General features: G+C 46.3%; 1 protein-coding gene across 3 annotated transcripts in view; it reads right to left on the minus strand.

Moving 5' to 3' along the window:
- The window catches only part of LOC139233891 (protein AF-10-like), a 186,852-nt gene extending 181,298 nt beyond the window's left edge, over nt 1-5,554 (minus strand). For all 3 annotated transcript variants that reach the window (XM_070864535.1, XM_070864536.1, XM_070864534.1), the window contains exons 1-2: nt 5,290-5,554; nt 2,718-2,797 (exon numbers count right to left, since the gene is read on the minus strand). In XM_070864535.1, the coding sequence (XP_070720636.1) occupies nt 2,718-2,797; nt 5,290-5,398 (189 nt within the window). In that variant the 5' untranslated portion in view covers nt 5,399-5,554. The remainder of the gene's footprint in view (nt 1-2,717; nt 2,798-5,289) is intronic.
- Between the last annotated feature and the right edge of the window lie 6,601 nt (nt 5,555-12,155).

The raw sequence follows: 12,155 nt of genomic DNA on the forward strand, positions 1-12,155 counted from the left end.
AGCAACACCTCCCTGCCTCTGTACTCAAATCCCCTCGCTACGAAGGCCAACATGCCATTTGCTTTCTTAACCGCCTGCTGTACCTGCATGCCAACCTTCAATGACCGATGTACCATGACACCCAGGTCTCGTTGCACCTCCCCTTTTCCTAATCTGTCACCATTCAGATAATAGTCTGTCTCTCTGTTTTTACCACCAAAGTGGATAACCTCACATTTATCCACATTATACTTCATCTGCCATGCATTTGCCCACTCACCTAACCTATCCAAGTCGCTCTGCAGCCTTATGGCATCCTCCTCGCAGCTCACACTGTCACCCAACTTAGTGTCATCCGCAAATTTGGAGATACTACATTTAATCCCCTCGTCTAAATCATTAATATACAGTGTAAACAGCTGGGGCCCCAGCACAGAACCTTGCAGTACCCCACTAGTCACTGCCTGCCATTCTGAAAAGTCCCCATTTACTCCTACTCTGCTTCCTGTCTGACAACCAGTTCTCAATCCATGTCAGCACACTACCCTCAATCCCATGTGCTTTAACTTTGCACATTAATCTCTTGTGTGGGACCTTGTCGAAAGCCTTCTGAAAGTCCAAATATACCACATCAACTGGTTCTCCTTGTCCACTCTACTGGAAACATCCTCAAAAAATTCCAGAAGATTTGTCAAGCATGATTTCCCTTTCACAAATCCATGCTGACTTGGACCTATCATATCACCTCTTTCCAAATGCATTGCTATGACATCCTTAATAATTGATTCCATCATTTTACCCACTACCGATGTCAGGCTGACCGGTCTATAATTCCGTGTTATCTCTCTCCCTCCTTTTTTAAAAAGTGGGGTTACATTGGCTACCCTCCACTCCATAGGAACTGATCCAGAGTCAATGTAATGTTGGAAAATGACTGTCAATGCATCCACTATTTCCAAGGCCACCTCCTTAAGTACTCTGGGATGCAGTCCATCAGGCCCTGGGGATTTATCGGCCTTCAATCCCATCAATTTCCACAACACAATTTCCCAACTAATAAGGATTTCCATCAGTTCCTCCTCCTTACTAGACCCTCCGACCCCTTTTATATCCGGAAGGTTGTTTGTGTCCTCCTCAGTGAATACCGAACCAAAGTACTTGTTCAATTGGTCCGCCATTTCTTTGTTCCCCGTTATGACTTCCCCTGATTCTGATTGCAGGGGACCTACGTTTGTCTTTACTAACCTTTTTCTCTTTACATATCTATAGAAACTTTTGCAATCCGTCTTAATGTTCCCTGCAAGCTTCTTCTCGTACTCCTTTTTCCCTGCCCTAATCAAACTCTTTGTCCTCCTCTGCTGAGTTCTAAATTTCTCCCAGTCCCCGGGTTCGCTGCTATTTCTGGCCAATTTGTATGCCACTTCCTTGGCTTTAATACTATCCCTGATTTCCCTTGATAGCCACGGTTGAGCCACCTTCCCTTTTTTATTTTTACGCCAGACAGGAATGTACAATTGTTGTAATTCATCCATGCGGTCTCTCAATGTCTGCCATTGCCCATCCACAGTCAACCCCTTCAGTATCATTCGCCAATCTATCCTAGCCAATTCACGCCTCATACCTTCAAAGTTACCCTTCTTTAAGTTCTGGACCATGGTCTCTGAATTAACTGTTTCATTCTCCATCCTAATGCAGAATTCCACCATATTATGGTCACTCTTCCCCAAGGGGTCTCGCACAACGAGATTGCTAATTAATCCTCTCTCATTACACAACACCCAGTCTAAGATGGCCTCCCCCCTAGTTGGTTCCTCGACATATTGGTCTAAAAAACCATCCCTTATGCACTCCAGGAAATCCTCCTCCACCGTATTGCTTCCAGTTTGGTTAACCCAATCTATGTCCATATTAAAGTCACCCATTATAACTGCTGCACCTTTATTTCACGCACCCCTAAAACGTTAAGGGGAGATTTAATAAGAGGTGTTCAAATTCATAATGGATTTTGATAGAGTAAAGAAGAAGAAACCGTTTCCAGTGTTCAAAGGGTCGATAACCAGAGGAGGCAGATTTAAGGTAATTGATGAAAGAACTAGAGGCGAGATGAGGGGAATTTTTATTTAAAAACACAGCGAGTTGTTGTGATCTGGAATGCACTGCCTCAAAAGGGTGGTACAAGCAGATTGAATAATAACTTACAAAAGGAAATTGGATAAATAACTGAAGGGGCAAAATTTACAGGGCTGTGGGGAAAAATGGTAGGGGGGAGTGGGACTAATTGGATCGCTCTTTCAACAAGCCAGCATGGGCACGATGGGCCGAATGGCCTTCGTGTGCTGTATCATTCAATGATTCTACACGCGTGCTTTCTAGCAGGGTCAGTGGACACTGAGCAGGATAGACTACGCTATATTCTGCTTTACCCTCTCTTCAACCCAGGGACACCCAAGGCCAACTGTACCATTGTATCAGCTGAGGTGAGTTGGCTCAGCACAGATGTTTTTGGCCCATGTGGCTCAGTATCAAATAGGCCATGCACTTACTCCCTGAGCTATCAGGGCAGCTAAACTGTGCCCATGATAAATTGCCAAACTCGTACGTTATTTACAACATAAACGAACGACACGTTAGAACCATCACAAGCAACGCATTACAACATAAGCACTTACCCTCACCCTTCAAGGATTAATGTAATGCTAGACCTAACAGAATTCTGAGGGAATTTGACAAATACACACCACTCTAGCAGCTCGCTCTTGCGATTCACACTTTCTGCAGAACCACGGACCAGTTGGGACCTGAACGATTCCATAACAAGCTGAAAGTAACAACAGGGGAAGGGGGGGAAAAAAGACTATAAATACACGAAAATTCATTTATAAGCAAGCTTTTAACAAGTCACAACCGTCATTCGCGCTAAGCTGTGAGGTCGCGCGGCGGTCTGGAGATCCCGCGCAGGCCGCTTACCGGATCTATCACGGAAATAACCGCGCAACCGTGAAAAGTTGAATGGGCCACGCAGCCAAAGGATCTGCTCACCAAACAGATTACAGGCAACACTGGTATCAACACCACCCCACCCCACTCTTTCTTCCCTCTCGCTGACACTGAGGTACAGTTGCTAGAAGCCCCCCTACACTACCCACACCCTTTGGTTATATGACCCTTTGTACCTTCTCTCTCAGCACGCTCACACAAACAGTGTAATCATAACAGCAGCTTTTTGACTTTAAAAAAAACACAGGTGGTTTTGGCATGATGACTCAAACATTACAACTCAAACATTTCCCACATTACAACAGTGACTACACGAAGTACTTCATTGGCTGTAAAGCGTTTTGAGATGTCCGGTGGTCATGAAAGGCGCTATATAAATCCGAATCTTTCTTTCTTTCAGCTGCGGTGTATGTACACAGTCAAAACTGATCCTGTCCACATGCGTACATTTAACGGGAACCATGATTTAAAATTCTCTTCCTCATGCTCAAGTCCCTCCGTGGCCTCTCGCCCCTCCCTATCTCTGTAACCAGCTCCAGCTCCACAACCTTCCAAGAACTCCGCCTCCAATTTTGGCCTCTTGCGCATCCCCTACTTCTTTCGCCCCTCCATTGACGGCAATGCCTTCAGCTGCAGAGGTCCCAAGCTCTGGAATTTCCTTCTTCCGCCTCTCCACTACTCCATCCTCCTTTAAGACGTTCCTTAAAACCTAACTCTTTGATCAATCTTTTAGTCAATGTATTCTTTGGATCTGTCAATTTTTTTGTCTAATTACCCACTTGTGAAGTGTTTCGCGATGTTTTACTGCAACAACAACTTGTATTTATATAGCGCCTTTAATGTAGTGAAATGTCCCAAAGTGCTTCACAGGAGTGTTATGAGATTTTTTGTTTTAAATTTGACACCGAGCCGCATAAGTAGAAATTAGCGCAGGTGCTTGGTCAAAGAGGCAGATTTTAAGGAGCATCTTGAAGGAGGAGAGAGTGGTAAAGAGGCGGAGAGGTTTAGGGAGGGAGTTCCAGAGCTTGGGGCCTAGGCAACAGAAGGCACGGCCATCGATGGTGGAGCGCTTATAATCAGGGATGCTCAAGAGGACAGAATTAGCGGAGTGTAGACATTTCGTGGGGTGGGGGGGGTTTGTGGGGTTGGAGGAGATTACATAGTTAGGGAGGGGGTGAGGCCATAGAGAGATTTGAAAACAAGGATGAGAATTTTTAAATTGAGGCATTGCGTAACTGGGAGCCGATGTAGGTCAGCGAGCATAGGGGTGATGGGTGAACGGGACTTGGTGCAAGTTAGGGCACGGGCAGCCGAGTTTTGGATGACCTCAAATGAGGTAGGGTAGAACGTGGGAGGCCGGCCAGAGGTGCGTTGGACTAGTCAAGTTTAACTACGTTAAAAAGTTGTTAGTTGGCAACTGGGGTGGTGGAGAAATCAGCCAGTGAAGCCAATTGTCAGAGACTCTATTGCTATCCGGCCTCACCCAGACTGGAGGACTGAGCCTGGGATTTTACAGTCCCTCTGGTTTAGTCCCACATCAAGTGGCACATTTAATCAGCAGGCTTCCAGAAGATCAGCCAAAGTTAAGGCTTGGGGATGACTGTAAACAGAAGCTCCGGTGGTTGCTAACAACCTTCCCAGCAACTAACCACCAACATCACACACACGTTCATTTCAGCTGTCAATCATGGTCTAGGTGACACTCCTCCACTAGACTTCTTTTCACCCTCCCCTTGTTAGTTCTGCTAACGGGATTATTAATCACAGGTCAATGTGGCGCACTTACAAAAGTACAGTAAACGTCAGGGTGAGAGAGAGAAAAAGTTACATTGCGCACACACACACACACACACTCATACACATATATATTTATATATATATATATATATATATGTATATATTTTAAAAACACAAACGTGGGGTTGCAATTTTAAATAATACGAGACATCTGGGAAAATGTAGAGGTTGCATTCGCCACAAACGCGATGGAAAATCGCTTTTTGAGACAGGACACAAGCAAGTCTACGTGACTGACAACTGAAAGGGACACATCACTGGCGTCCTCCGACGCTGCAAGTTCTGGCTTTTTTTTTATGTACAATTTTTAATCCCTCCCGGCTGCATTTTGGCAACTCTTATTCTAAAAGCTGTCGAGGTGAAAAGATCACAGGTTAATTTCTCAACGAGAGGTGAGAAATTGAACGATTTCGAAAATGCACCACATCCTCTTGCAAGCTTGCTATCTTTTTTTTGATATGCCTTCCTCCTCCTGCTGCTGCTGCTGCTCCCCCCGCCTTCCCCTCTTTTTTTTACCTTGATGAACAGCAACATTGCAACCATGCCCGTCACAGTAGACCAAAGGATTCTCAGCCCATCCCCTCTCGTCAGAACACACGCAGCAACCTCCAACCATCTCCTTCATGCTTTCCAGCCCGTGCCGATCTCCTGCTGAAAACTAGTTACCACAAAGTAACCAGGAGCATCTCCGCCCCGACACATTGTTGCCCCATAATCTGGAGAGAAGGGGAGGCCCAGGCTGCCGTCCCTTCTCAGTACATTGCTACCATCAGCAAAGCGCAAGCGCTGCTCAATCCGACAACTATGGCCGCAGAGAATAAATGCTGCGGTTCGCCGAAGCTTTGAGTCGTTCGAAGTCGCTAGGAAGGGTGCTTTTTTTATTTAAACACACACACCAGAAAATATGTCCTGCCTTTAATTCACACATATATGCTCGGAGACATATCATTCAAAAGCAAACGACATAAAAAAAAATGTTATAATCATGTCCTGTGCACAGGATCCCAGCTTTATTTTTGTGCATTATTTCATCTGTGCTATTAATTCCTGTGGCTCAGTGGAAGCATTTCTCGCCTCGTAGTCCAGAAGGTTGAGGGTTCGAGTCCCACCCCAGGGACTTGAGCATAAATCATTATTTAAGGCTGACACACCGAGTTGGAGGTGCAGTATTTTGGGATGACATGTTAAAACCTGAGGGTAACAACAGAAAATGCTGGAAATACTCAGCGGGTCAGTCATCGACCTGAAACGTTAACTCTCTCTCCGCACAAGCTACCTGACCCACTGAGTATTTTCCTGCATTTTCCCTTTTTATTTCAGATTTCCAGCGCCCACAATATTTAGTTTTTTTGTGTTAAAAGCGAGGGCCCCCTCTGCTCTGTCAGCTGGACGTAAAAGATCCTACGACACCGTTGTGAACAAGAACGTGGCCAATATTTATCCCTCACTGAATATCACCAAAAAAAAATTATTTGGTGATTAACACATTGCTGTTTGTGGGAGCTTGCTGTGTGCAAATTGGCTGCCGCGTTTCCCACATTACAACAGTGACTACACTCCAAAAAAGTACTTAATTGGCTGTAAAGTGCTTTGGGACCTCCGGAGGTCGTGAAAGGCGCTATATAAATGTAAGCCTTTCTTTTTATCTTTTTATCTCTTTGACCGAGCTTTTAGTCAAAAACAAAGACTTGCATTTATATAGCGCCTTTCACGACCACCAGACGTCCCAAAGCGCTTTACTGCCAATGAAGTACTTTTTGAAGTGTAGTCACTTTAGTCAACTAACACCCCCTACGGCCTCAGCCAGTGGCTCAGTTGATAGCACCCTTACCTCTTAATATCCTCTTCTGAGTCAATTTTTCTCTGACTACGCTCCTGTGAAGCGTTCTTGGGATTTTTTCATATGTTAAAGGTGCTGGTTCAAATCCCATGCAAGCACATAATCTAGGCTGACACTCCAGTGCAGTGCTGAGGGAGTGCTGCACTGTCGGAGGTGCTATCTTTCAGATAAGACATTAAACTGAAGCCCCAACTGCCCTCTCAGGTGGACGTAAAAGATCCCATGGCACTATTTGAAGAAGAGCATGGATGTTCTCCTGGTTTCAAGGGAGTCAAAGGTTATGGGGATAGTGCAGGAAAGTGGAGTTGAGGCCAAGATCAGATCAGCCATGATCTTATTGAATGGCGGAGCAGGCTCGAGGGGCCAAATGGCCTACTCCTGCTCCTATTTCTTATGTTCTTATGTTTCCTAATCAATATTTATCTCTCAACCAACAACTTAATCAGATGATCTGGTAATTTATATCACTGTTTGTGGGAGCTTGCTGAACTCAAATTAGCTGCCGTTTCCTTCCCATTATCATAGACGGTCCCTTGAAATGAGGATGACTGGCTTCCATGCCAAAAAAGGATCAGTTCACAGGTGTTTCAATGAAGGACCCGAACTACATCCTCAAGTGAGGAAGATGCCTGTGCATGGATTTTTTTTACGTGTGGTGGCCATTGCACACCAGCTACTACACGGGCTTGACAGAGCTAGGTCTTGGTCCAGTGGCAAGGATTACTCAAAACGACTGGAGACCAGCTCTGCTGCACAGACCTAATGCGCACACATATCGCAGTATGGGCTGGCCTGTGCTGCCCCTGAGCCCCTGGCCCCGAACTCCTGCCTCTCCTGGACCCCGATCACATCACTCTACAGTTTCTCGCCGCTCCTTTGTCCTGACCTCACCGCTCCTGCTGTACCTGCCCATGCTCCAATCACCGATCTGAACCTTGATGACGTCATTCTTCGCTGCCGTCACCCTCCTGCACCAGCTCCTTGAGGCCCCCTGCACATTGATTGGCTGACTGACTGACCATTTCCTACATTACAGCAGTGGCTACACTTCAAAAGTACTTCATTAGCTGTCATCATCATCATAGGCAGTCCCTCGGTATCGAGGAAGACTTGCTTCCACTCTTAACATGAGTCCTTAGGTGGCTGAACAGTCCAATATGAGAACCACAGTCTCTGTCACAGGTGGGGCAGATAGGAGTTGAAGGAAAGGGTGGGTGGGACTGGTTCGCCACACGCTCATTCTGCTGCCTGCGCTTGATTTCTGCACGCTCTCGGCGACGAGACTCGAGGTGCTTAGCGCCCTCCCGGATGCACTTTCTCCACTTAGGGCGGTCTTTGGCCAGGGACTCCCAGGTGTCGGGGGGGGATGTTGCACTTTATCAGGGAAACTTTGAGGGTGTCCTTGTAACGTTTCCACTGCCCACCTTTGGCTCGTTTACCGTGAAGGAGTTCTGAGTAGAGCGATTGCTTTGGGAATCTCGTGTCTGGCATGCGAACTATGTGGCCTGCCCAACGGAGCTGATCAAGTGTGGTCAGTACTTCGATGCTGGGGATGTTGGCCTGGTCGAGGATGCTAATGTTGGTGCGTCTGTCCTCCCAGGGGATTTGTAGGATCTTGCGGAGATCCCAAGTAGGACCAGCTTCAGCGACTTCGGCTCTGGAGTGTCCTGAGATCATGAAAGGTGCTATAGAAATGCAAGTCTTTCTTTCTAGACAATTTGTCCATAGGAATGTTACTTACTATAACCACACATGACGTGACCCTATTCTTACCTGACGTCCAGGCTTTGCTGGCTAGCAATCAAGAGTCACAGCCTGAGCCGATTTTCTTCTCACTACGCCGTGAGTATTTAAAAAAAATTAGTTCACAGGATGTGGGCATCGCTGGCAAGGCCGGCATTTACTGCCCATCCCTAATTGCCCTTGAGTGGCTCGCTGGGCCATTTCAGAGGGCAGTTAAGAGTCAACCACACTGCTGTGGGTCTGGAGTCACATACAGGCCAGACCAAGTAAGGACGGCAGATTTCTTTCCCTAAAGGACATTAGTGAACCAAATGGATTTTTAATGACAATCCAGTAATTTCATGGTCACCATTACCAATACTAGCTTTTTTATTCCAGATTTATTAAATTAATTGAATTTAAATTCCCCAGCTGCCATGGTGGGATTTGAATTCTTGTCACTGGATTATTCGTCTGGGCCTCTGGATTACTAGTCCAATAACATCACCATTATACTACCATTCCCTGGTCCTGCCGCCAATGATAGTACCTCTGCCTCTGCCACTGCTTCAGGTGATATAAATCTAGATCCTTCCTAGCCCTGTACCATACTGAAATAGGTCATCAGCATAGGCAGTCCCTCGAAATCGAGGAAGACTTGCTTCCACTCTAAAAGTGAGTTCTCAGGTGGCTGTACGGTCCAATACAGGAATTATAGTCTCTGTCACAGGTGGGACAGACAGTGGTTGAAGGAAAGGGTGGGTGGGACTGGTTTGCCGCACGCTCCTTCCGCTGCCTGCGCTTGATTTCTGCATGCTCTCGGCGACAAGACTCGAGGTGCTCAGCGCCCTCCCGGATGCTGTTCCTCCAATTAGGGCGGTCTTTGGCCAAGGAATCCCAGGTGTCGGTGGGGATGTCGCACTTTATCAGGGAGGCTTTCAGGGTGCCCTTGAAATGTTTCCTCTGCCCACCTGTAGAGGAATCGTGTAGGAGTTCCGAGTAGAGCACTTGCACATATCTCAAGCTTGCTTTTTTGAAGTGTGTGTGATGTGTTGTAACATGGGAGGAAATTTGCAACAGTTATCTCTCCTGCAGGGTTTCCTGAGGAACTAAATCTGTAAAATGGAGGAATTACAGCATCATTGAAGGGTATGGAGGTAACCTGAGTTATTTTGTTAGTTTATACGTGTAAAGAATATTGATACTTGGTCATGCAGTTATTTGCTCTCAGCTCAGGAGAGAGCAGATAAAGTTGGACATCTCAGATAAAGGACAGTTCCAATGATGCAGCTCGCACTCAGTACTGCCGGTCCAGTCGGAGAACTTCAGCCCCAAAGTGGAACATGAAACCACGATTTGCCAGAATGGTACCAGGGATGAGGGACTTCAGTTATGAGGTGAAACTGGAGAAGCTGGGATTGTTCTCCTTCGAGCAGAGAAGGTTAAGGGAGATTTGATAGAGGTGTTCAAAATCATGAAGGATTTTGACCGAGTAAATAAAGAAACACTTTCCACTGACAGGAGGGTTGGTAACCAGAGGTAACAGATTAAGGTCATTGGCAAATGAACTGGGGGCGGGGGCGGGGAGATGAGGAGAATGTTTTAAATACAGTGAGTTGTTGCAATCTGGAACAGCTGCCTGAAAAGTGGTGGAAGCAGATTCATTAGTAACTTTCAAAACGGAATTGGATATATACATGAAAAGGAATAAAAATCACAGGTTGTGGGGAAAGAGCGTGGGAGTGGGATTAATTGCTTGGCTCTTTCAAAGAGCCGGCACAGGTACATCATCATCATCATAGTCAATCCCTCAAAATCGAGGAAGACTTCCTTCCATTCTAAAAGTGAGTTCTCAGGTGACTAAACAGTCCAATACGGGAATTACAGTCTCTGTCACAGGTGGGATAGAGAGTGGTAGAAGGAAAGGGTGGGTGGGGAGTCTGGTTTGCTGCACGCTCCTTCCGTTGCCTGTGCTTGATTTCTGCATGTTCTTGGCGACGAGACTCGAGGTGCTCAGCGCCCTCCTGGATGCTCTTCCTTCACTTAGGGACTCCCAAGTGTCGGTGGGAATGTTGCATTTTATCAAGGAAGCTTTGGCGGTATCCTTGAAACTTTCCCTCTGCCAATCTTGGGTTCGCTTGCCGTGTAGGAATTCCGAGTAGAGCACTTGCTTTGGGAAACTTGTGTCAGGCATATGAACAATGTGGCCTCCTTCTGTGCTGTAAAATCCTATGATTCTTCCAATGTTTTGGCCAACATTCCTCACCCAACTAACAGCACCTAAAAATATGGATTGGCCATTCATCTCACAGAGGTTTGTGGGATACTGATGATACAGGGTGGTTGATGTGTTTACCTGTCACTGCACTTCAGAAAATATTTATTGTGCAAAATATTCAGATGTTTTAAGAAAGTGCTATTTAAATGCAAATATTTCTATTTATAAAACTGTGGCCTCCATTTTAAAATTCTCATCCCCCTGTTCAAGTCTTTCCATGGCTTCGCCCCCTCCCTAGCTCTGTAACCTACTCCAGCCCCACAACTGTCTGGGAACTCTGTGTTGCTCCAATTCTGGCCTCTTGACCACCTCTTGACCAGAAGATTTACAAGGATGATACCAGAAATACAAGGGTATACATAACAGGAAAGGATGAACAGGATGGGTCTCTTTTCTCTTGAAAAAAGAAGGCTGAGGGGTGACCTAATAGAGGTCTTTAAAATTATAAAAGATTTTGATAGAGTGGTTCCACTAGGTGGCCATCACCCCAAGAAATGGGCTTTGTTCCAGTGATGTACGACGTCTCAGCCTTACTGATCGCTGGAACATGGCCCTTTTTTTCTGCGATTTTCCTCTCGGCGATAAGCCAATGATGTGAAATGGGTGATCTGAAAGTTCGGCAATGTCACGTTCGCCCACCGAACGTCAAACGATGTGGAAGGCAAAAGCTTCCCTAGCAACGGGCTTCTGCGCATGTGTGGATTTTTTTTCCCGGCCGACTGGCTTTCCCGTGTTTCGAGAGGTCAGGGGTCATCCACACATGCGTAGTTGGCACAGGGAGGGGCAGAGAGAGAGAGAGAGGAGATAGAAAGAGAGGAGGAAGGCAGGGAGGAAAGAGAGGAGAGAGAACAAGAGCACCCTAAAGATAAACAAATTGCAAAAATTATGTCTCTGGATAGAAGAATCAGAGCGGTAAGAGACAAAGCCTTCAGTGACGAAGCTAATGAGGCCCTGGTCAATGAGGTGCATTCCAGGTGGGCCGACTTGACTCGGGGTGTGCACGAGAAACCCCCTCCCCATGTTTACTGAAAAATATGAGCTGAGATTGCAGATGTCATCTCTTCTGCATCCCATGAGGCGAGGGAGTGGGCCAGTGCCGAAAACGCTGGAATAACTTGGTCGCGGCAGCAAGAGTAAGTTGCATTTTATATTTTATATTTTATATTTTCGATTGATCCTTTCAGAAGAGACCCGGAATGCGAGTCAACAGTGGAGAGTTTGATCTGGATTTCACCCAGTGGCCACAGGTGCGGACAGACCCACTCGCACACTAGTAGGGGTTCCGGAGCAGGATCGCTCGCCAGTTTTCCCCCCACCTTCGCCCTGGGACAATGAAAATTCCCAATTGCAACACTCAGTTCAGTTACCCTGGCTGGGACCAGCTAACTCATCACGGACCTGCGGTCCAACCTGAAAACTTCCTGCATGGTGTAAAATGATCTCTTTAACATAAATTTAAAAATATAGTAGCCATTTCATAAGAACATAAGAATTAGGAGCAGGAGTAGGCCATTCGGCCCCTCGAGCCTGCTCCGCCATTCA

This window comes from Pristiophorus japonicus, chromosome 21 (genome assembly GCF_044704955.1).
Source record: "Pristiophorus japonicus isolate sPriJap1 chromosome 21, sPriJap1.hap1, whole genome shotgun sequence".
In the NCBI taxonomy this organism is placed as follows: domain Eukaryota; kingdom Metazoa; phylum Chordata; class Chondrichthyes; family Pristiophoridae; genus Pristiophorus; species Pristiophorus japonicus.